This window comes from Phaethon aethereus (genome assembly GCF_964289735.1).
Source record: "Phaethon aethereus genome assembly, chromosome: Z".
Classification (NCBI taxonomy): Eukaryota; Metazoa; Chordata; class Aves; order Phaethontiformes; family Phaethontidae; genus Phaethon; species Phaethon aethereus.
This window is the reverse complement of record NC_138577.1, coordinates 26,018,519-26,045,132: the sequence shown is the minus strand read 5'-3', so window position 1 is coordinate 26,045,132 and position 26,614 is coordinate 26,018,519. Positions and strand designations below refer to the sequence as shown.

At 40.2% G+C, this 26,614-nt stretch overlaps 1 protein-coding gene across 1 annotated transcript in view; it reads right to left on the bottom strand.

Moving 5' to 3' along the window:
* MAST4 (microtubule associated serine/threonine kinase family member 4) overlaps positions 1–26,614 on the bottom strand; it is a gene marked incomplete at both ends in the record, with an annotated part of 310,434 nt that overhangs the window by 218,156 nt on the left and 65,664 nt on the right. The window contains 2 exons of the mRNA XM_082013548.1: positions 3,781–3,902; positions 21,165–21,318. Of these exons, the coding sequence (XP_081869674.1) occupies positions 3,781–3,902; positions 21,165–21,318 (276 nt within the window). The remainder of the gene's footprint in view (positions 1–3,780; positions 3,903–21,164; positions 21,319–26,614) is intronic.

The window sequence follows — 26,614 nt, the reverse complement described above, 5'->3', positions numbered from 1 at the left end:
TATACTTTATCTGCATATTCTTAAGTGGATATTTTAAAGAGCCAGTTACCATTCAGTAGTCATGAAATATGCTGTCTTAAAACGCTCTCTGGACTGTAAGGAGTCTTTGTTGTGTTCTTCTGGTTTTTTGCTTTTTGGTTTTGTTTTGGTTTTTTATTTACATAAAACAGATAAACAAAATGAAAGATTTTATGCTCCTTAAAGGAGCATTACTTTTTTATTTAAAAAAAAATATAGACAAAAACAGCCCTCCAAAAACAGGAGTTTGATTATTAAATCCATGGTGAAGACAAAGCAAACCTACGGAAGTTTTACCCAATTAATTTGGACAAATTCTTTTCCTATTACCTACACATTTATCATCATGTATTGTAAAGGCAACTTATGTTCAGGTTTCTACTGTTTTTACATATGCAGCTATCCAGAAAAAGTTAAAATCAGGAACTTCATGCCACATCCATGCCACTCAGAGACAGTGAATGACACTTCTGCCTACAAAATAGTAAGCAGTTGCTCAGACAGTTTCAGACTCATTATCATAATTTTAAGCACATCAGCTTATTACAATGTAATATTAACAAAAAGTGGCTTTATTTGTTTATTTTGAACTATTTTCCAAAAATTCTGCTAGCAGTAATAAAAATGGACAAGTCAAAACAGTAAGTAGTAATAGTATTTGTAAACGTTTGTGGAGTGGCAGCAGGGCTGAAGGAGGACAGGAGAACTACTCCCAAACTTTGGACACTGAAGAGGCAGCAGCTCTAAGTGAACACCCAAACCCCGTCAGCAGAAAAGCAGCAAGTTCAGGGGCTGATTCATCCTACCCTGAAATAGATGCCTGAAATCAGGCAAGATGACCGTCAGCCTATAGGGCAAGGAGAGTCAGATAAGGAAGTTCTACCACAGTTTCTCTACACTCTCACAAAACTCAGCACCGATACACATGCTCTGAATTGCCTTCCAGGAGCATGTATTATTTATTCTCCACTGACTATAGAGAGTAAGAAACAGATCCGTCCGACACTTGACCTGCAAGAACATCCAAAAGCAGAACTGTTCCACGCCTCAGCTTCACCATTCTACATAGTGTTGAAGACATTGTGTATAATCTTCTTAACGTTTCTAAGCCCACTTTAATAGTCTCTGCAGACTCCCGTTGTCTGCATGACCACCACAGAATCTGTCTGTTGCGGACAGCTCAACACGTTCCTGCCAGAAGTAGCAGAGTAACACGACTACCACTTAATTACCTCTGAGTAAGAGCCCCCAGCAAATCCAATACACTGCCCATTCATCTGAAAATCAGCCTTCCCCATCCACATTTTTAACCCACTTACATGGTTCTATATGGAAACTGTATTTTTAATTTATAGTCCAACCACCTATATTACAGGAGTGAATCATGCATAGCTATTGAACTCTATCTAATGCAACACCTGCAGCCCATTTTTAATCAATATTCCATAACTCACTTTAAAAAATCTATAATTGCCCACAGAAAAGATTTACATCTGTGATACAGTAAGTAATCTAGGGATGCTTTTACAAAGTGACAGAAAAAGGTAAAAGTAAGTCTTTTGTACCATATTTGCAATTCCACTAAACACTAGTATGTATCTTTGAGCTGCTCACTTGTCATTCTTGTCTACACTGGCTCATGATCACTGCTCACAGTCAGGTCCACACCAGTGGGGTATCAACACCAGTGAGAATCATCAGTCCTAGTAGAGGAACTAATAACGGCCTAATCATTTTTCAGATAAGCAAGAGACATTACGTTTAAAATCTTTTCATCTCAGATGTGAACATCTACACAGAAATTCTTCATACAATATATCTCTTCTACATAAGGTCAAACTCTTTCCTAAATATGATTTGAAGCTCCCATTACTAGAACACAACAACAGGCCTCCCAAACTCAACTCTGTCAGAATACTGAAGAGAGACAAAAAAGGGAGGGGGGAGGGAAGTGATCCCTAACTTATGGCCCCTTTTAAGCAAAGGGCAGAGTCTTTCAGAAGTCTGACAGCAAAGTATTTGTCAAAGGAGGCTCGAGAAGCGCTCTGCCTATGTGATAATGTAACTATAACCTCCTTAGGAGGCAAGTCTGATCGGCAGTCCCAGATAAGAAATAAATACTTCTGAGGAACCTGCATCTCCACCCCGTGCACAATCTGCTCCAGTCAGCACAGAAGGAAGGCTCTGGCCTGCTTTTGCACCGGCATGAAAGAAGCTGCAGTCAGGCAGAGATAAAAGATGTGGAGGGACAGGAAGGAAGAACTCTGTGGCAGACAAATACACCATAAAACTTGATAGGCAATGAGTGAAAGGCCCTTAAGAGAGCATGACTCGCTCAATTTTTCATTAGTCTGGTGTTTTATGACCATTTAAAATACATTCTGTCAAAATGATGCTGAATCTTCCTATAGTTTAAGCACTACACCAAGACAAAAGCACAATGCTGCTAGTAGCACGACACCTAATAGTTGTGCAAACAGAAACAAAACAGCACTTCTTACATTTAGTTAATTTAGATCATTAAAAAAAAAAATTAATTCCCAGCTACAGAAAATAAGGAAAAGATGTACAGTTTTGATGCAATTTAAATTGACTTCTGACCATTCATCTAATTCCATTTTCATTTCAACTATACATAATCAGAATACTTCCTTCACAATTAACTGTGTTTCTCTTAACAAACTAGAAAACAAAAATACATAGGTCGATGCTTAATTCAAAGCATAGAACCTCCAGTAGAATCAAGTGTTTGTAGCAAGCATGGAGTCCAATAAACCACATCTGCCCCAAAGAGCCACAAACAATTAATGCCATCATTAAGCAGAAACCATGACTACATTAGTAAGTAAAGATCTGTTGCATTTGAAGTGAAATAATATTTCAGATAGATTCATGAAGAAACCAGCCACCTACATACCAATATGAAAAACTGGCATGGTGCTATCTGTTCAGCATTATCTGATCATAGCCGCCTTTTACCTAAATATTGTATAAAAAAAGAGCAAGTTTCCCCTAGAAAGTAGATATGCATCAGCAAGTTTTAATAACCAGCCAAAGGCTGGGTGGGAATTAATAAAACTCTTCTGGTTTTTTTTATACAATGTGAAATATATTCATTAAAGTAATTCTTTGAAGAAAAGTATAGGCTAGTATATGGGATCCTGCATTAAATTTCAGCACTTCTTAAGATCTTAATATACGAAAGCACAAAGCAGTGTACTGGATGCTTGAAAAAAAAAAAGCTGAAAGTTCACGTGTATGAGGCATCCCTTCCCCTTTCTCTTCGCTCATCATTTTATCCAAAAGACTTAATTAAGCTCATGCTTTATACACCCATGTTCTCCTGATGACAGAGTCCTGCAAAAAGTGGAAACAAAGACACTGAAGAAAAGAATAGAAAAGAATGCTCAGAAGAAAGGAGTTACCTTCTATTGCCATCTTTAAAAGCATACTTTTTTTTTAAGTAAGGAAACCATTTAAATGCAAACAGCTATATTAATGCAGCATTCAGGTCAGACTTTATGCAAAATCCAGTAACCCAATTCAGAGTTACTGCTACCACAAACATTATTCAGCTGCACTCAACACAGGAAGTCATGTTGTATGCAGGTATGCATTAGGTACTTTTAAAATGCAGGTTGAGGAAGAGAGGTTGAACTGGAAAGAAACTCTGGTTTGATCCGCAACCCCCTCAACCAATAGATATGAAAATGCAAAAGATTTTTTTTTTTTACATACCTAGCTTTGAAAAAAATTACTCACCAAACTAACAGTAAGTGAAGGTGCTGACTTCCCAAGTGCTTGGTAGCGCATGCGAACAAGGTTAGAGGTTTCTGCAGGTTGCCACAGCTGTTGTCCAGTTGCATTGGGAAGCAGATACTTGCCTGCCAAGTTAAAAGAAGAGTGTGTTAAAATATTAGATGCTGCAGATGAGACAATGCAATGGATAGAGTTTACTAAAGATAACACTCTTACCATTCTAAAACGTTTCTTTCTTTCACTATAGCCCTGACCAGAGGGGATGCCATCAAAACAGAATTCCTATTATGCACTTGCTAGCTCTTCATGTCGCCCTTCCACAAGCTGCGTTTCTCTTAGGCAAATTAATTTTTTCAATATTCACAGAATCACAGAATCACTAAGGTTGGAAAAGACCTCCAAGATCATCAAGTCCAACCATCAACCCAACACCACCATGCCTATTGAACCATGTTCCGAAGCGCCACGTTCACACGTTTCTTTGATACTTCCAGTGATGGTGACTCCACTACCTCCCTGCACAGCCTGTTCCAGTGTTTGACCACTGTCTCTGTGAAGAAATTTTTCCTAGTATCCAGTCTAAACCTCCCCTGGTGCAACTTGGGGCCATTTCCTCTCGCCCTATCACTAGTTACTTGGGAGAAGAGACCAACACCCATCTCACCACAACCTCCTTTCAGGTAGTTGTAGAGAGTGATAAGGTCTCCCCTCAGCCTCCTCTTCTCCAGACTAAACAACCCCAGTTCCCTCAGCCGCTCCTCATAAGACTTGTTCTCCAGACCCCTCAACCAGCTTCGTTGCCATTCTCTGGACACGCTCCAGCACCTCCATGTCCTCCTTGTAGTAAGGCGCCCAAAATTGAACACTGTATTCAAGGTGCGGCCTCACCAGTGCCAAGTACAGGGGCACAATCACTTCCCTACTCCTGCTGGCCACACTATTCCTGATACAGGCCAGGACACTGTTGGCCTTCTTGGCCACCTGGGCACACTGCTGCCTCATATTCAGCTGGCTGTCAGCCAGCACCCCCAGGTCCCTTTCCACCAGGCAGCTCTCCAGCCACTCCTCCCCAAGCCTGTAGCGTTGTATGGGGTTGTGGTGACCCAAGTGCAGGACCCGGCACTTGGCATTATTACACCTTACACAATTGACCTCAGCCCATCAATCCAGCCTGTCCAGATTCCTCTGCAGAGCCCACATACTCTCCAGCAGATCAACACTCCCACGCAACTTGGTGTCACCTGCAAGCTTCTCACAACTGTACCTTTCTACTACCTAGAAATACAATTAATGCAACAACAGAATGCAAACATCCAGAATGGTGTGTCTGAACCAAAGAAACTTAAATTCTTAAGGCCATCCAAAAATAATTAAAAAACAACAACAACAACAACAACAACAACAAAATATGCTATCTACCCCTTGAAGGAATAAGGTTCTGAGTCTGAGGTACAAAGTGAGGTTTATTGGAATAAGGTACTTACTGTGTGGACAACCCTCTGAGTGGGGACTATTCTGCTTCTACTCCAAAATTGCTTACAGTGTGCCTAACAGGTATCACTCAGTTCCCAAGGAAGTATCCTTAACCTGGCATCCCAAGTAAGAGGAGACCACCAAGGCGCCAGCCAGCCATTCCTCAGGAGCACTAGCAGCGAAGCTGCCAGGGCACAGTTGATACCTCCTCGGTATCAACCAAGGTTGAACCTCCTTAGGGGCTGCTGTGCCTACTGCCCAGCGGCATCGCTGCACCACGGCCCAGGCAAGCTCGGGCCCAGTGCAACAGAAGGTCAGACCCGCCCCCCATCAAAGCACTGCCACTCAGTCTGGATCGTCCCTCCACAGGTACTAATTAGTCAGAAAGCATCTCTGGCTCAGGAAGTCCCCAAGCTGCAAACCAGCAGCAGGGAGAATACTCAGGGAATTATATTAAGAGGACAAGCATGTAATGATACTGTTCCTTTCCGCTTACTTTCAGCCACTGCCAGGAAACAGGACACGAGACTGTATACTGGTCTTAGCAAATAAGTCCACCGCAAGTTCTTAGTTACCTCTGAAAACTATGCAAAAGTCAGAAAATCACACTACTAAAGCAACTGACTTCTCTTAGAAGACCAACAGGCTGATGCAAAGTGACAATTCAAGAGATTTTTTTTTAATCAAATCTAGGTTCAAAAAATGCAAGATTTTGATTGAACAGCTCAAATGAAAACCATTTTCCAAACCAAACTACATGTCCTAAACATGTTTCCTGAAATTATTAATTCCCACCTCGTTGATCTTGTCACCTCAGAGAACCATGGAGTGGGTACATGCGTGGCTATTGACACAACATTTGCAGCCTGGTGATGGGCACCAAGTTGCCAGGAAATCAAAGGCCTCAGCTTCATCATCTTATTTTTAACAGTAGATCCACAGAGTTGCTGAGGTCTCTGGAAGCTGTCTTGGGAGCTACAGACTTCCCAAGCAGCAGCACAGGATAGCCTTTTTAATGCTTCCTAACCAGTCTTCAAAATGTGCTCCTTGTCACACTGGTAAAGAGAAACTCATGGTCATTTTTCACCCCATTTGCTAACAGCTTGCCTAAGACTGTAAAAAAATGTACAAAAAAAGCTGTGGATTCTTTCCCAATTATCCAGGATAACATTTTTCCAGATCTGGAAAAACTGAATTTCCCATCTGCTCTCTCTGCCTGTTTCTATCAGATTCTCATTACCTTTTTACATAGAGTCCCACCATCCTCAACGAAAAGGATGCCATAAAAAGCTTAAAGGCATTGATTGCAATGTCCACACCTTTGATACTCCATTGATGTCAATCCTAGAATATGCCAGTGACACATGCAGTCAGTTACAGCTTGTATCTATCACCTCAAAAGGATGATTCTTTCTCACCCAGACAGGAAAAAAGGAATTAAAAAGTGAGTGGAAAAAATTGTTTACACATACCTTGCATTTAAACAGGTCTGTTCTATTTCTTTAATGCTTTCCACATCAAAATAGGCCTATGCATTTTCTTTACCTGCTGTTCGACTCCTCTCTTGAGAGTAAATAGTGAGACGTGGCTCTCTGAATGAAACCAGATATTTCCTAGTGCTGGGTCCCCAATTTCAAAAATCTCTGAGGCTAAAATGTAGACTACAAACACTATAATAAAACTCTACAAGAAGGCTCCTAAAACTCCAGCAAAGTCAAGACCGCTCCAAACAAGACATCATATCGCTGATGGTAACACCAGTAAAATGCTTTGGCAACACCTATTTCGTCAAACAGGACAACAGGACACATATTACACAAAGCAGTCTTAAGAAACTCTGTATCAACCCACTCCAAAAGTCACCAGGAAAAATATGTTAAACAATTTGCAGCTTGATTGGCTGTAGCATACTCTTCATGCATTTCATCATTTTAGGAATCAATACTGAAAAGTGATAGAGTTCTCCTCTTATCTTTAGTACAAAGGAGGATGCAAGCAAGTAATAGTTCTGTTTTAATAAAGCTTGTTCTAGAACTGGGGAAGAGCATCACTCTTTCGTCAACCAATGCACTTTCTAGTAGAGGTTCGAAACTAGTCTCAAATTCCATTGTCCGACACTAGGCCTTTCCCAGACCGCATTTCAGATGAAATGCAATGTCATCATTTCAGATGAATCGCATTGAGCTTCCCAAGGAAAAAAACTGAAGTTAATAATTTGTATTTTGCCAACAAATTAACCTAGTTTAGTTTAGATCCCAAGCCAGAAAGGTTTAAATAAGAAATCAATGAAGTCTAGGAAGAGAAAGGCATATGAGAGATAAGTGCTACTGTTCATCCTTGTACTTACTTTTTGTTTTAAATGGGAGCCAGACCCAAAGCCTGCAGACCTAATACTGTGACTCCTATCCATGTCAGTCACTCATCAGAGTAGAGCACTCCGTACCTTACCATGTGCACAGCTATGCTGACACAGAACAGCTCTAATAGCCACCTTTATCGTTTATCCTTAACAGGCATCTGTATTTTATTCAGTTTTTATCTTTCTCAAACATCTGAACAAAAGTCTAAGATATTTTGGTACAGAGGCTAGAGAAGAGGCAATTCTACTCTTTATGACAACAAACTCTTGTCCTAAGCCCTTCCTTCATCCATAAGATTCTTCCTGACTGACAAGAAAGCAGAGTAGATTAACTCAGCATCAGGGTCAGTGTCTGTACTGTAAGAATTCTAATATTCCATTATTCCTCTTGCATGATTAACCTCTAGAAATATTTAAAATAACGTTAGTGGAGTAGCTAATTGGGCAGTCAACACGATCAAAATTGCTAATGAAAATGTGAGCATGTGTGATGCTAGAATGATCTCTCCTCCCATCCTTACCCCAAAGAGGAGCCTTGAGGGCACTGCAGGTTTCACAACACACTGAAATTAAGGCAAGCGTAGCAGACTACTGTCTAGAACTCCAGTTCTTCTTTTCATAGTACATCCATATATGCTTTTAAACACAGAAATGGCATATAATAGCTACACTTTCTATAGAAGCAAAAATAGCCATGGTTTATGCAAAAAGATGGTAAAAGATAAATCTCTTATCTGAGAATAACACTAACCTTCATGAAGAGGCATACTACCAGGAGATAAGCAGTTACGAACAAGAATGCCAAATGCAGTAAAATATCCAGAAAATAACAACTGTACTTTTAATATTATGCTTCTTAAAATAGGAGAAGCTGGACATACTTTACAGGAATGCAACGAGGCTTTCCCATTTCCAAAAGCAAATGGAACATCAACGTTTCTTATGGAAGAAAAAAAAAATTTCTTCCAAAGCTTAGTCTGCTTTCTTTGAGGGTTAGGGTGCCACTGCATTAAACCACCACACAGTAAAACAGTCCCTGCCCACAACGAGTTAGCCGGTAACTCTCCTTGGATTCCTCCACTTAAAAAAAAAAAAAAAAAAAAAAAAAAAAAAAAAAATCAATAATCCCCTCAGACTAGCCACGCCTCCTTTTTCTTGCCTCTATAGTACTCCTATATTTTTTCCCACTTGTTGTGGTTTAGCCCCAGCCTGAACTAAGCCCCACGCAGCCACTCGCTCACTCCCCCACAGTGGGACAGGGAGAGAATCAGAAGAGTAAAAGTGAAGAAACTCATGGGTTGAGATAAAGACAGTTTAATAGGTAAAGCAAAAGCCGCACACGCAAGCAGAGCAAAACAAGGAATTATTCATCACTCCCCACGGGCAGGCAGGTGTTCAGCCATCTCCAGGGAAGCAGGGCTGCATCACGCGTAATGGTTTCCTGGGAAGACAGACGCCATCACTCCGAACATCCCTCCACCCCTTCCTTCTTCTTCGTCACAGCTTTATATACTGAGCATGACGTCATATGGCATGGAATAGCCCCTTGGCCATTCTGGGCCAGCTGTTCTGGCTGTGCCCCCTCCCAGCTTCCCGTGCACCCCCAGCCTGCTCGCTGGCAGTCTAGCATGAGAAGCTGGACTGTCCTTGACTGCTTAGCAACAACTGGGAACATCAGCACATTATCAACATTTTCTCATCCCAAATCCAAAACATAACCTCACAGTAGCTTCTATGAAGAAAATTACCCTGGCTGAAACCAGGACACTGCTATAGTTTCACTCATAGTTGCATGCATTTTCCCCCTTTTACATTCGCTTTAGTAACTCCTTGAATTTACACTTTTCCACACCTTTCCTCACTGTTACGTGATTTAAGTATCAGTATTACACATGAAACCTGAGCTGAAATGCATTATTGATTTTCACACTGCATTCATTTCTGCTTTCAAATTTAATACTCCAAGGGGTGACTTTCCTTTTTGAATAAACTGACTCATGGGGGACAGAGAGGAAGACTTCACCTCAACTCCACACCATACCTTCCTTCTTAATTCAGCATTTTGGCCCATACACAGGACATAAACACTGCCAGTGTCCAGGGTAATCTCCATCTAATAACAGACCATTGCCTCGCTGGTACTAATTTTCGTACTACTCTCATCAGCTAACGATACAGATGAGTCATCTACTGACACAGACCCCCTACTGCTGTCCCATTCAATCCCAGACGGCCTCTGGCTTCCCCCCATGCCTTCTGCACAGGTTTTGCTGCCACCTCTGCTGCCCTCCCTGTGCCTGAAACTACCAAGACAGCCTAATGTCACAACACTGTCTGTAACCAGTGGCAACTCTTCCCACATCTGAATGCAATCATCGTTAGTCCAGCACATTTATCAAAACACATTTCGATGAAAGGCAACTTAACTTGATTATGTAATGGTAATAACATGGCTTTATTTAATGGTATTACATAATCATTGGTTGACATAGGGAATACATCACTGGAGCTCAGTGTCATCTTCCCCTTGAACTTGCCTCTCATATGTCTAGCTTCCTTTATAATGGATATTTGCAAAAAGATCAAATGGAATCTTTGCTACTTCTTACTTGTATTGCATCCAGTTGTGTGCCTACCTGTTGTATGCCTTGCTGTGTAAGGACAGAAGAGACTAAAAAAACAACACATACACTTCCTCAAAGATCAGTCACAGAAGGCTTTGCACTATTGTAATTATAAAATCTTTCCTACTGCTAAAGTATTACTCTCCTTCCTCTCTCCCTCTCAAATCCATATCCCAGTGGGACAGCCGAGAATTACTAAATGAGCTTAAATACCTATAAATCTTCCGTTTTCAGTTATAATTCAGGAAATATTTGTCTCAAATCTTCAGCAGTCTAGTGTTTTAACAATTGCATATGATGGAGAAAATCTCTGGCATCTAAATAAGTTTTTGCCTTTACAGAAGTACTTAGGACAGTGTAGATTGCACTGCTGGAAAGTCTGTTTTGTAATTAGTCAAAATGTAAACATAAATACAGAGGAAGCACCTTGAGCATTTTTGATGGACATTTTTTTTTTAATTAAAATACTAAAAGCAGTTCTCCATTATACAACTGTAAATGGAAGACAGGTATGTACTTTGCTAAAATAGAAGTGTCTAGATTTGGGCTGACAGTAACTACGGACACAATCAGTCCAAAGTGGAAGCTGTGCATGTGATTCCGCATGTACCACAGACTGAACCGAAGCATCAGTGCGTTTGTGTTGGCTGCATAGCAGCCTTCAAAATAGCCTCTTGCCATCCTGACATCTTTAGGGCAAGGGCCAAGAAATACTTACTTCACTTAATTGTTCTGATAAATCAATTTATGACATAACTGCAGATTATTTAAAAACAGTTCAGAAAACCAGATTCTCCTCCCTCATGAACTGACTTCTGTGGTCATGCTGGATTCGTCAAGCACAGTTTCAAGTGGGTTGCTCACTCCACACCTCTCTTTGGGGAGCCTCATGAGCAAGAGCTACCTCCGAGCCACAGGAATAATCCACGTCAGAAGACTAACCTGAGGCCAACCCCTGCCACCTCAGCTCCCCAGCAGCAGTGGCAACCCCAGCACATCGCTGAGCGGCCACAGCCACATGCAAACGGGCTGGGCAGTGGGAGCAGCGAGAAGTGGAAACCCAAGCTGGAAGTAACATGCCGTGGCTTCCACTCCCAGAGATACAAGAAGCCTCACTACAGCTACAGAAACTTGCCAGGTGAAAGGCAAAGAGCCTCCCACATGGGTGTTTTACCACCAGGTTAGGGCACTCTGCTTTACTGCTTCAAATTTAACTTTTGCAGACAAGCCTAGCTGTGGGAAATGATGTGGAGGCTGTAAATTTTAGGGTCTATTCTCGTATCAGTGTTGGGGGGAATTAAAGCCCATAATTCCCATTTGCAGTAATTGGAATATAAAAAAATAGTGGACAGATTTAAAGCCATCATTAGGAAACCTCTCAATATTTTGCCTTATTTTACTATGGCTGCATCAAACTTTACTTAAATTTCAAATTACTACCAGCAGGCAAAAAAGAGCTACCACTTTATTCATGCCTCATTTATTGCTCACAACATAAGAAAATTAGCATGTTTTGCATACTACTAAGCTGCACATGGTTGAAGTTAATGGACAATGCCAATTTCCCAGTCTCATGCAAGAAGTGAAATTTTTCTTTCAACCGTTCTGTCCACTAAACATAACATTACTCAGTTAAGCCTATAATTACAACTGACTCAATTATAATTTCTTATAATTACACTCATTATAGATTTTTCACTTTTTGATGTACTACAAAGTCTCCTTAAAATGCTCTATTTTGGTTTCTCTTTCTAAAATTAGATGAAGCGGTATCTGGTCATGCATGAAATAAATGCGGCCCAACAAACACAAAACTTTGGGGTGAGAGTATGATCTTAAAAATAAAAAGCAATAGATCTGTCTTAAAATTTCATCAATATTGGCAAAAAAAGGAATTAGAAATGGGCACATCCACTTTTGGACCAGAAACTAGTAGGATGCAGCTTTAGATCTGTCTCCAAAATATATATTAAAACATCAAGCCTCCTTTAACTATAAAGGGATTCAGAATCAAGACAGTCAATTATCAAGAATAATATACAGTTAGCTTTCCTCCCAGAACTAAGTATCATTTCCATGCTTGGAACAAATTTCTCTCACTGAAAGACACTGAAAAGACAACGCAGAGTTTTGCTCACATGGAAATTACTCAAAGTTCTTCTCCTAATAGATACTCACTGAAGTTACATTTATATTTTGATCTTTTCCAATCTATTACTGAAGTACTGTGGCAGCAATAAAATATTTAAAAGGTATTTGGGATCACCAGGAAAACTAATTTTTTTTAGATTTGGGGGTTGAGGGTCATGTTTGGTATTTAGGTTTTGGGGGTTTTGGTTTGAGTTGGGGGGGTGTTGTTGCTGGTTTGGGGACTTTTTTGTTTGGTTGGTTTGTTTTTTTAAAGTTTTCCATGCCAAACATGTCTACCACAATAGCAGTGTTAGCCAGCCAGTGACACTGATATCTACATGGTAAAAAAAACCCTACAGCCTGAAGTTATCATTTACAACTCTGCTCCCCCACTCCCCAACTCTACTGAAATACAACTCAGCAAAATAATTAGTTGGCGATATCTTATTTATCAGTGAGACCAGAGACAGGCACATTCTGCTGCTTCCTTTTCTTTATCTTACCAACAAATAGAGCCTTCTTCCCATACGTCTAACACGTAGTTCCAAAACTTACAGACTGGCAGTCCATTCTACAACACTCTTTAATACACAGATATTCCTGCTTCCCTTTTACCGTTTTTGCCAGTTTACACCTGTTCTAGAAAAATTTGAAGGTCCAGTTCTGAAATTCCGATAATAGGAGAAAAAACAGAAATTTAAGGTTCAGACTGAACGCATGATGCTACCAAAAACACATTAAACTAGCCTATACGTAAGTGATGATGAGACAGTTGTATCGCTCCTTCTGATACGCAGTCAATTTTGCAAAACAAGAATCCTGCACACCAAGAGCTCAGAGACAGCTCTTATCTGCAATTCTAAATTCTGGCAGACTTGCAGCCAGGTTGTGCCTAGAATACACATGCTCTAATTTTAAGAACTTCAGAAAATTCAACATTGCTTAGTTGAACCACTACGTGAACCGCTACTTCGGCCAGCTGCCAACATGCTTGGTTCCCAACTCTCTACCATCTCAACATTTGGTTTTCTGCTACCTGCTTCACAGAAATTATAATAAGATACAAAATAAACAGCTTCCATTGCACTATAAAGAAAATGCCCAGTAACTCTTTTACGAATGACAATCATGAAGTGATGTGTCAACACGCTACTTTCTCTACAGTCCCTACTACGATGACCCTTATTTTTGTTTCAGGTATACACTGCTACACCACACAATTAAATAAATTATTTCAAAAGGTGAAAAGTTTCCTAATAGAAAAGCCTGCCCCTGCTTTCACTGAAAAACATCTATAAAACTTTTCCATTCAAGCCTTCAACCATCATTCTAAGGATTAAGCACAGAAAGTGCTTTCCCTCTTCTCAAACATTTCTCAAGCTGTACATTCAACTTATATTGAAGTATCCATCTCGGAACAAGTAGGTACAATTTCCCTCCACGTGTGGTCAGACCATTGGCTTCACGACATCCACTTAAGAGAGTCCTTTGGTGAAAAATGGAGACTTAAGCCTCTAGTACGGATAATGCAGTCTTGATGTGCAGTTACAATTTATTTGTAAATAAGCTGCAGAGACAGGTTTGCACTAACAAGCTCAGTTACTAGCAACAATAGGATTGCAGCCTCACAGAGCTCAGATTTAGGTAATCACCTGATTAAACCCAAGCATTTAACTAAGTCCAGGCAAGTTCTTTCATGTCTGTTTCTACAGTTACACCGCTAAGCATACTTGAGCCAGCTACTTCAACAGCTCATGGGGTATTTGTTAAGGAGCTACAACTCAAACTTCAGAAACTTAATATGCATATTAATTTTCTCCACATTTTATTTTTCCACAATGACAAATTACTCTTAACAACTTCCAAGCTGATTTTATAAGCCTCCCAAAGAGGGTTAAACTCTACTTCTCCATCCTTCAAAACAGGCAACTTGCAAATGTGTCTGCTCATTAGGCAGTCTAGTGCTACAGTTTGCTTTGATCTCAACCACAATCAACTTCTCATGTTCTGATGATACAAGCACGATTAAGCAGCAATTGAGGAGTTAAAGGCAAAGTAATGAGACAGGAATACAATATCTTCTGTTCCCATCTCATGCAGAGATGATGCAGACTCCAGACATGTCACAGAATATGGAAATTATCTCACTAGGCGCACAGGGAGGTAAAAATCAGCTCAGCCATGCAGGTTGATTGAAGCCTTAAATGATGAAGGTAACTGACAATGACAAATATAACCTAATGTCATCTCAACCACCAGTCCACCAAGATTCATTTAAAAATGCATATTCCATAGCAGAACGTATTTACTTCATCTCTAGAAGACAGCTTTATACCACATGCTTTGAAAAATAAATTTTTCTCAGGTGGGTAATTATGGAACAGCTCGCTCCTATCTCTATCTACTAATTCTGGAAGAAGTTTAACAGCAGTACAGTGCTTTAAAGAAGCCTTTGAGGAAGGCAGTGAAAAGACTCCAGGACATGAAGCCTACTCCCCAGGGTAGGCAGCGCTACCAAATGAAGCCTGTCCTCATGCACACGTGGCTGTTGAACATTCCCACCTTTCGCACCTCCGAACGGAGGCACTGGGCTGCTACCCGCCCCTCCGCCGCTGCTGGGGAGAGCCCTTCACGGCGCTGCGGCTGAAAAGGCTTTTCTAAACTAAGTACATCCGGTCCTGCCATGCACCACGAAGATGAAGGCAATTTTGAGACGTAATTCTGCTCTGATATGCAAGGGGAGGAAAACGTGGGAAGTAAAATTTCTTATCAGATCTGCCTTTTCCTAGAGCTTCGGTGCTGGTAGCCCCCCTCCCCCTCTCGCAGCACCCTGCCTTCCAGCGCCGATGATGGGCCCACCAAACTGCATCCCCAGAGACAGCTATGAAATCACAAGGCTTTTAATGGAGAGGTGCATACATAATTAATTAGTTCCATAACTGGAAGTCAGTAAACAATTTTGATATTGTAGAGAGGAAATAGGGAGCACCTCCCCTTATCTGCAACAATTGGCCATCATTAATAAAAATAATCTTTTAAAAGTACTGCCACTAAAATAATCGCATCATAGTTACAATGTACAGAACAGGAAGGTGCTCTTTCCACAGAGGTTTCAAGGTACAAGTCCTGTGTATGTCCGTATGTCCAACTCTCCCCATCCACCAAATTGTACCCAATATTTGACATTGTAAGGCTTAGTGATCTAATCTGCATTTTCAACAATATTAATGAAAAAAAAATTATACAGCATAATGTTTGTGAAAACTCTGGATTTCTACCACTGCCAACTGCTCCCTTGTATGAATGGGGAGAACCTCCCCTTCCAAGTCCTGCCAGCACATGCCGACCCATGGATAAGAGAACAGCTTGCTCTTCATGGCCCATAAAGCTGTTGATCTTTCTGCTAATTAGTGTTACTAGAGTGATGAATCTCTGATGCAAAAGACGAACTGAGAATCCCCAAATTAATTTCATATCAACCACAGATTAGTTATATGGGAAGAGCAATAATTGCTGAGTGTATCTGGATGACTGATTGACTTAGAAGTGGAAAACTGATCAAAGCAGGAATATTAGAGACGAAAAAAAATATACATCCTAACATTTCTTAGTTTTTAGCTCTTCACTAGATCATGAGGTAGCTTCATTCGTGTAAAGTGCCTTAGGATCTTTGGATTAAAGACGCTATAAAATGAAATCTGTATGTGTTATGTCACCAGTATTTGTATAAGATCAATTTAAGGTTAGCAAGATAACAGCGCTACCCCAATTAGAGACAATTAGCCCAGCAGGAAGTCTGTTTCCAGGCAGTTATTGATGAGATAACAGCAGGCAAGATAAGAAGTTGAACTATGGGTAACAAAGTGTATTTTTCTTCTTTATATCTAACTGCGGAGCTTATCAGTGCAGTATAGAGACAACCGAGCTAGCTGCAGTGCTCTGCAAAATACAAACTCTTCCCAGCAATGTGTTCTCATACCTCTCCGAAGCAGAAAGGGAGATGGCAATCTCCAGATGCTGCACCAGACCAGCCGAGGACACCGAAGAGAGCTGCACCCCACACCACAGCATAAAAGGGAGGAGCAGCAGTGGGACCTGCTGTCGAGGCCAGTTCGTTTGCTTGTTCAAGTGATTTGCCAGGTTAACAACCTCCGTGGTAAAAGCTCATTTAATTTCTCAGCCTCTCACGTTACTTTTTGCCGTGAATCCTACTTAAGCATCTCTGAACACAGCAAACTAAAATCTGTAGACAATTTAAGCTGAAACCTGCAGACAGTCCTTTGGAGTTTGAGGAGATCAAGAAAACCAGCCACTACAGAAATGCAGCTTTTTAATTAAGCATCTTTTCTGCTGATTGGAAACCAGTTTTAAAGCCCCAGCCTGTGCACTGCTAGGAATCCTTAAGAAGGCAACCTATGGCTATGGGAGGAGGCGCTTGAACACACATGTACGCACACACACAAGTCTACTGTCCCAAGAAGAACAGGGCTGACCTGACCTGACCACGCTCTGCTCCCAGTCTGTCCAGCACTCCCACGACGGCACCAGCATCCTTCTGGGGCGATGACCTTTCTTCCCCTCTGTGTCTGACCTAGGGATGTTGAGCAAGGAGCTACAGCTCAGCCTTGCGGCAGGGCTTATTCCGCAGCTGAACACACCGTGCAAGGGTTCTGCTTTACACCACCTGTGGCACAAGCAGACTCCTACAGCTCCGTTTGGTTTCCCCGGTAAAGGGCATCGCAAGCGCTACTACGGGAATGCACGCACACGGGAACGGGGGAAGCTGGAGCAGGAGTTACGATGCAGGAACGGCAGAAGAGGCGAAAGGCGAACGCTGATAATTGCGTAAGTGGTTTTGCTGCCCAAAATTTCATAGCCCTTTGGAAACACAGTGTTTTAAACTAAAAGGAACAGGTCATAAATTACTCTCAAATACTTTTACTCTGAACTTGTTTTATCTCATGAATGCTTATGTTTAGCAACCCCCATTATGAAACACTATTTTTCATCCCTTCTTTCTATTAAGCAGTACTACCAGCACTTCACAACAAGAACTAATAGAGTAGATTTGCTAGACTAATAGCAGGCCACATCCAATAAAGTCTTTTCATTACAAATTCAGCCTCTCTTTCTCCAAAAGTCTTCCTCCTCCCCCTCCTTGGGTATGAAGATTAAGGAAAGCAATACTGTCACAACAGTTAGAGTGAAGTGACTTTTCAAGAATAGAAGAGCACGGTATCTCCAGGAAGCAGTATTTATTTCTTTTATTGGCCAAACTTTATTTAATATCAGTGGTTCCCTAGCGATTTTCAACAGGAAGCAATAGCAGATTTATTCTCAAAAACATTGTTAATTTTCTTCAACTCAAAAGAGCATTCTTTGTCACTGAAAATGCATGGTTGCTGGATGACTTAGAACTAGGCAATTCAGGAAAAAAAAATGTGTTCCAGTTTTCCTGAAGCTGTGTAGAATGTGAGTTCAGTTTCTATCTCACCTCTCCAAGTTTCCAAACCTCCTCTCCCTTGTGTTGATTTCCCACTGGAAAGACTTTGTTCATCATTCTCAATTTTTCTCATATTCCTGTATAAGGAGTTTTGTAATTTACTTTAGCCAATTCAGAGTAATAGGTTCTCAGTAACTGTAATCTTTCAGGTTTTGTAAGTCTCATTCAATATGCTGCAACAATATAGATTTTATTTCTTCTCATATGTGATGCATAACATTATTCCCTCTTGTAAAGCCAAATAAACTCATTTATTTGGGATCTATTCCCACAGATAAAAACCCTACTATTTACCTCTATTACTATTCAGCCCTGTAGGATTTGAACTATGTGGGTTTCATATAAACAAATTAAATTTTTATTTTTGTTCTTATCATTAATACTACTTACATTCTACAGCTCAATAATATTGTGTTTTTATCAGCAAAGGGAAAGTCAAAGTAACACACAAAACACAATTCCCTTATATTCTAACGTTTGGAGTGAGCAACAAGCATGAGCATAGGAATACTCTGCAAATTTGTAAGTTAGGAGTCTTCTCGCTCATTTTACTTATTCTGACTTAACGTATTTCAAGGAGTTTAGCAAAGGTAACATTTTGAACAACAGAGTTAGAGACTGTACCTTAAACAATTTTAAAAATACCTTTCCGAACTACTTTCTAATGGCTTGATATTAAGCTAGAACTTAAGTTAAAAGAATATCAAAAGCAACAAGACAGAACTAAGACTAAAGGAAGGAAGTGATCAGTGTGAAGTGATACTAATGATCGAGTACTTTTCCAAATGACAGGTCTCCTAATATTTCCCGTCCCCCCCTTATGGACCTTGAATATCTTTTCAGAAACATTAAGACTCAAACAGAAATGGGGGTGGGAGGGGTAGGAATAGAAGTAAACCCAAACCAAGGACATGTCAGCTCACTTACTTTAATGGAAGGCCTTCTTGACACACACCCCCTGCTTTTTTTATTTTTTAATGATATTGTGATTCTTGTAGTTTCAAACCAGAAGAGTGAGCTACTCTCAAGCATTGAAGAAACTAATAAAAAAACAACCTGAAAACTTAAGTATGTAAAAAAAGGTAGGTAAATACAAGCCCAAGGTAACACTAAAATGATTAACTTAGATTACTATTTGAAACAATTCTAGGAAATAGAGAACTATCTGTAGTGCTTTTTTTTTTTTTTTTAATCCCAAAGGAATATTAAGAACCTTCTGTCATCAGAATGACTTTGATTAATTTAATCAGTATCGTGAAACCTGTTAAGATACTTAAACTATTTTAAGACACCAAAGCCTTAGGGTATTCAGGTTCATCTGAAGTGCATTAGTAATAAAGCAGTTTAACATCATTGCACACTGTATTCCCAAATCCTGACATGAAACCCTGCACACCATATTGCAAGCAAACAAAACACATATCCATTTGTCATTATAAAGACCTTAAGCAATAATTCAAGCATAGAGATAAAGACTAGGGACTACAGCGGCAGAGCACATTTGCTTTGTTTATTTTTGTTCAGGCTGCCTTCTCCATCTGGAGCGCTTACAGGCAAAGTTCAATCTTTAGAAGACCACTGCCCTACTTTGAAGTTAAACAAAAACAAAGTTTAAAACCCACACCAACTCTTGCTGAAATAATAAGTAGTGTGCTGACAATTTTTAGTCTCAGTAAAACACTAGTTTCATCTACACTTCAAGTTTTTAAAGTAGTAGCACTTCAGAGAAGCCAGAGAGTTCACCGATATGGTTAGCAAAATTGACGCTTCAGACTGCTGTAAGCCACTTATTTTTCACAAAATCCTATACAGATCACAAATACGCTTATATTGTTTCTGAAATACTCATAATACAAATCTTGATAAAAATGAAGCTGCAAGGGAAACAGCAAATCTTACTCTAGCGACACTAAAAATCACAGCAACAATTACATGCTGATGTGGTATAAAAAGTTCCTGTAGTAGTATCTGTCTTTCCTTCACATAAAGTACGAGACAACTTAATTTAAGGTACTTAGGTTAAAAAAAAAAAAAATTATTTGTCACTCACTAGAAGCACTGTAGGTGATTCTAAGCTGCTGATTACAGACAAAGAGAAGTATTGCAGTAGCTTCTTGGGGCTTCTTCCAGCATAAGGACAGGAACAGGGGTGGGAAGGAATTGAGAAAAGCAAATTCTTTGAAAGCACTTCCCAGACGCTTAGGGCAGAAGAGTCAGCTCTATCCACTGTGGCACCGTTTTTGATCCCTGAGCAAAAACGCCTCTGAACAATGTACAGAATTCAGAGATGGAAGATAGTCACACCTCAAGTAAATGCCATTTCAACTTTCTCTCATCTGAATTTCACCTGTTTGATTTTGGTATCAATCAAGATCACCTGAACAGATAAAACAAGATGTTGCATCTCAAATTTATCCTTTACACTAAATTCACTGAAATCTACTGTTGCTCTCACCAGGCACTTAATATCCTGTTCTTCACAGCCAATTCTTCAAACTGTTAAAAATGTGCACTTCAGGTATACATTTAATTGCCAAATTCTAGTGAACCTAAAAATTCTTTTTATTGAAATACACAAAGGAAGTGACAGTTAACCTGTCCCAATGTTTTCACACTCATTTCACTCCACCCTCAAAAACAATCACTCGTCAGTGACTGCCGCAGCCATACAGCTCCCGGGACACAATCACAATTTCTGCATCTGGCATCTTCCATAGACACTACCAGGGCAGGGAGAGCCTGAGCCCTCCTCAAGCATCCTGCAACCTCTGCATGGATTCACAGAGGAGAAGTTGCAATCCACAGCCAGTGGCGAGCTGGTAATGTCCCTCCTCCCCTGGGAGGACTCCACCAGATAAACAAGGCCAAATTGCTTTTTCTTTAATGATATCAAGTCTAAAGGCGCTATTCGTGCACTTCAGCTCCTTGAGAAAACAAGATGTATGTGATCCCATGGATGAATGCATGTGAGTACATCTGAAACAGGCCTTAAGCTGCCAAATTAAGTCAGAAAGATAAATGCCATATTCCTAAAAATTTCAAGGCATGGGTTATTTTCAGGATGGGCTTGGCCACCTATCAGCACCCCATGGAGGTAGAGCCTCAAACATGAGCTCACGCAATCGGGGATGGGGGAGCTCATGACAATCAGGGAACCCATGTGGAAGAGACTTTATGGAAACTCCAGATGGAGTTCACAACTCCCCGGAAGAGTTCTGCCACATGGCAGGGGGGTCAAGGTGCCATCAGCTCCGCAGCTGCTAAACCTCCCATGACATTACACACACCCCAAACTCACCAGTCAGAGCTCCTCCAAGGCTTCCTCTTCTGAAGTGTCTCCCGTCTTCACTGAGCTGCCTCTTAAATTTAGAAGACTTTCTAGGGCCAGAAGAGACTTCAGGACTGCTGAATTTTTGAAAAGACAGAGGTGGTGGGGACAATATGTGATCAAGCTGCAAAGAAGCAGAGAAAAAAAAGTATATCTACTGTTTAAATGCTTAATTTCATTGGAAAAAAACCTACGCTGCCTGTACCTAAGATTATGATAGCATTTGGATGAAAAAAGAAGTGTTTACAAAAATTTTAAGGTAATTAAATTGCTAACCGAAAACAAAAATTTTGCAAGTGCCACATTTGCAGCTGGCTGTGTAAGAAAGCCATCTTCCTCCTGTATGGCTCACACCACCTCCAACCACACTGCCACACAACGAGCATTTTTTGCAGTGGTCTCATCTCAAGGTACAAGGGATCAGACTTCAGCTTACTTGACCTTCCATAAAGCAGTCTTTTTGCAGCTGTGAGCCATCTCACCTTGCAATCGATGCCATCTGCTTTTGCCAACATTTTTGCTTGGCAATTTCTCCCCAGCTTCATGGGAGCAGTCACTAGATGGCACTGTACCATCAACAAAATGCAAACCACTGCCCAGTCTAGGGAAACACTGACAGATTTACCAACGCCTGTTAAAAAAAAAAAATTACCCTGTTTATAAAACAGGCATTCTGTTAAAAAAAAAACTACCCTGCTTATAAAACAGACATTCATTCACACTGTCTTTGAAATAAGCGTAAATACAGATCCTAATTTTTCAAATTCTGTTCCCGTCATCATTCCTACACAGTATCTTAGTCCTCTGGTTTTGACAATACATTTAATGTCTCAATATTTGATTAAATTCACAAAAAACAAACGAAAAGCAAGTGAGCAAATGGAATGGAAGAAAGACCAGAGATGCGAGTAAGCAAAGTAGGAAGAGTTTTGCAAGCATGCTTCCCCTCAAACTGGTGCAGTTGCATGGTGTCACTATTTTGCAAAACACTCAAATGGTTTTCTATAACATTTAAACCCTGATTCTTACCATAATTTTTTTTTAGAAAGCCAAGCACATCAGAGTCTTTTAGATTTTTACAGTTCATGTACTGAGACTTATCAGCCATACAATCTATGTATCACCCGCATACCCAACTGCTTCATCCTCTGTCCACTGAAAGGAAGGAGTCAAGGTCACCATAGCCACCGATGAAGACGCACTGTGAAGCCCATTTTTGCTTACAGTTAATCCCACAGCAAAGTACTGTATGCCCTACAACGCATTTTGAATCCCATGTTTAGAGTTTCTCCTGTATTTAGTATTTCAGGTTAGTTAGTGTTTTGGGGTTTTTTTAATCAAACCTGCAGCTTATTGGAAGGGTTTGCAGATACACACTTCTACAGCATCAAGAAACACAGTGGCTTCTGAATCTGCTTCTTCAGCATATTAAGACTCACTCATGTTCACGACAGATACAGAAATAACTGATGAATTCGCAGCCCATGCCTTTAGCAATTTCCTCAATTGGAAGGTTTTGGGGTCACAAGAGTATTTAATTAACCATTGTCACCATTTATCTTTTACAAACCCAGGTATATCACAAATATGTCTATTGCCAAGTGCTAAGATACCTCACAAGGTGAATTAACAGATCAGTTAAAAAGGAAATGACTGGCAACGGCTGGCTTCTAAGAAACATTATTTTGAGACTCTTTCACATAAGTCTATAGGCAAATAGCCAAACTGCTCACTGACTGATAGACGGCAACCTTCACTCAATGCTGCACTCCAATTTACTCCAAGCTTCTGACTATGACATGATCCAATCAAGGCTTTAGGTGAGTGTCAAAAATTCATGCGCTTTCTTAAAAGAGGTTCACATTTCAAAGTAGCCAACCACATTAAATCTCTTTTTCCTGACACAATGTTCATCAAAACTTAGAACAAAAACAACAACAAAATCAACAAATGCAGTAAGCTTCCTGCAGATTGGCACTTAAGTCACAACAGAATCAGCATCTTCCCCTCTGTCACCTTTTCCCCTTATAACCAGGTATATAACCTTTTCGGCTGCTCAAATCATTTCTGCAATGCACAGACTTGTGCATTCCACAACATGCAGTCGGATTACAAATTTCATGATTCGCAACTAAGCTGTGCTCCTTTTCCACAGCTTTCAGGGTTTCAGAAGAAACTTTAAGATGGGGCTATAGTACAGAGCAGCAGCTCCAGGTACTCAATTCATATTTAAGACGCTTTTCTGCTGTCCAAACTGGCAGCTTCAGAAAAGTATGATTTTTGAAAGCTAGGACAGTTTAAATACCAACCCCCATTATCTCTTCATTTTAACAGGAACACCCTGCCATCATTTCCTTGCAAAGATACCTCCTTGTTGCTAAGTGACTCTATCACAACTTGTATTTGTTTGATACAATTCTAGCACCAACTTTGACACACAAGTTCTCAATACCACAAACTTCTTCAAGGACTTGCATGGAAACAGAGGAGACCCCATGCAGCCGGGGTCTTGGCCACTGGGACAGAAGCTACCAGCAAGGAGGAAGTAATTTTGACCCCATGTGAACTGGCCATGCTGGAGGTCCTACATGTGGAGGATCTTGGAAACAGAGTGGGGAAGAAAGAAAGGGAGGGGAAAGAGGAGAGACATCCTTCCCACCACCACTCTTCAATGTGATGTCCTCAATTTGAAAGTTCATATGCAATCCTCTGACACGAGAAACACAGGAATGAAATGCAATATTAAAGTTTTACATTTCCAAACATAACAGGGTGAAATTCCAATTCTGTTGAAGGAGAACATGATTCTATTACATGGAGAGACAAAACAAAAATAAGCATTCTCGCATATGACAAATTAAGGACCAAAATATCACAGCAATATTAGGTTTCACTAAATGTTTCTTGGGGACAGAAGTTCATTTTAATACAGGAACAGTCAAATCAATATAGTAGATGACACACAAATCTGTCAGCTGGATGTTGAGAACCATCTCATCACCTGAAGCAACTATACCAAAAGACATTATATGGTCTAGCACTACAAAGAAACAATATGGGAATAAGAGATTTAACATTTTCATATTCATGACCAACTTCCTGCTTTACATAAATAACTGCACATATATCAACAAAGCATTTCTGGAAGCTATTCAAAGGCTCACTTTAGCTTCCAAAGGGCAAAACAAGACCTACAGCACATACAGTGTGTATTTGAAAGGACTCTGTACGTTGTAATTGCTGTTGTAGTAAGCAGAGAAGAGTAGACAAGGATATACCCTTTAACAGCCTTGACATAACAACTCTGGATACTGGGGAAATACGAGGGAAATGGACTGCAGAAAGCAGCCAGGCTTGTAAGCTCTCCTTGAACAACTTCTTGTGCTACTCTTAAAGAACAGACAGCTAGATGAACCAGTTTGACACAGAGGGGCCCTCTAGCCCCGTTCAGACCTTAGTTGAACCAAAAGTATATGCAGCAGATGAAGAGGCATTTTGTCCTCAACTAAACAGCCTTCCCCTCCTGCCAAGCAGAGTATTCAAGTCCAAGTAAGTGAAACCAACTAAGAACATTTTATTAGGTCCTGCTTCCTTGGAACATACGGCTGATTCTGATGAGGTACAACATGGCACCTATTCAAATCACACGAAGTGGTTAATTCAGCCAAAACAACACTACAGTCGTTCAGTAATAAGGTTATGACACTTTTAAATGAATAATAGGAAGACTTACTCAAACTTGTCAGTACTTATTCGAAAGACCTCCTGCAAACCTGAACACTAGAAAAGTTCAGGTTGTGTGTCTTACCAGGTAAAGACTGGACATTGCTGTCTGCAAGACAACGTCAAAGCAAGTATCTTGAGGAATGAGGGTTGTTGAAATTCTACCAGAGATATTTTAAATAATTTTACTCAAGCTGCTTCTAGCTCAGCACATCAAATAATTTTGCCCAGCCACAACCATCACTCTATCAGTATTCACGTTTACTTAGCTATATGGGCATGAGTTGATGTTGGATGGTGAACAAACACAAGAAGAGAACCAGCGTTTGGTTGGTTCACCTTTTCTTCGGTGGAACTTGCTTGACAGCAAGTCACAAGAAATAGAACAGCTGTATCCCTGCAGGCAGTTTCCAACAAACTGATATTCATGTTATACTTTGAGGTTTTGACTATCACATTCTCTACTCATTGTCTTATTACTGCACTCAGGCTGAAAGAACACACTTCTCTCCATGCCCTTTTTAAAGAAATGTTAGTGACTTAAGCAGCAATGGGGTAACGGAGGGCAGTTTTACCATTTTGATGGAATTGCAGGGCAGGGGAATAAAAGAATTTGAGAAGTTACTTCAGAAAGTCACTACTTCTAAGACCTGTAAGAGCCACAACAAAGCACATGAAAAAAAGTGTATTTGATTGCCCTGTATCTATAGTACAAAGGGAGTTAAGCTAGCCATTGAGTGTATACAGGCTGCTTAGGGAGGGATTTTTAATCAGTACACATCTCGCCACCAGGCTCTGCTGTTAATATTCATAATGCATGGATAGTTAACTTATGTAAAAACACTCCTTCCCCCAACATTAAATACTGAATAATTCCTTTCCAACAAAGGCACTTTGAAAGACTGAAAGCAGATAAACTCCAAGCTACGCAGAACGTACTGTTCTATGAAATTAGTTTCTTTAAATCCATTTTTCCATACATTTAAAACAAAAAAAAATCTGTTTATGTTGTAGGTATGCTGAATTTCTAGAGAAGCACTGTAAAATTTAGAAGACAATGACTTTCACAAAACCCTATTTCCACCCCCCCCGCCCCAAATCTTACAAAAGGAAGAGACAGTATCATTAGAGGCGAACAGCCTAAAAATTACATAGAACAGAATCATCAAAATATCCTTACCATAGGCTTCCACACGTAGATTTAAAGATCCTACAGAAACATGGACGGAATTTGAATGAGTCTCCTCCAGTTATACAGGAATTTCTCCAGGGAATCAGGACTGAAACAATTTGTCCTCAAACAATTTTTTTCTTCCTATTTTGAAGCTATTCCATTTTCTGTGTGAATAGAATCAGCTACACTCCTCTGAAGAAAACTCTTCTCGCACTATACTATCCATAGACTTTTAATAGCTCACCTACTCAGAGAGGATTACCTTCATGTTTTTAAAAACTTCAGTTGCATTAAATCCAGCTGTCTATCATCGTGTATTTATTCTACAGATAGAATTAATTCTCTGCTTGATAACTGTATCATCAAATAGTCACATTAAGTACATCAGCCCAATGTCCTTATGAAAATTAAGGACATGACAACTGGTTCAAAGTAAGACCTAGCATCAGTGTTTATAAGTACAATTCGAGCCAAGTACATAATGAGGTGTGAGGCAGTCAGAAAGAAAATAATGGCTTTCAGA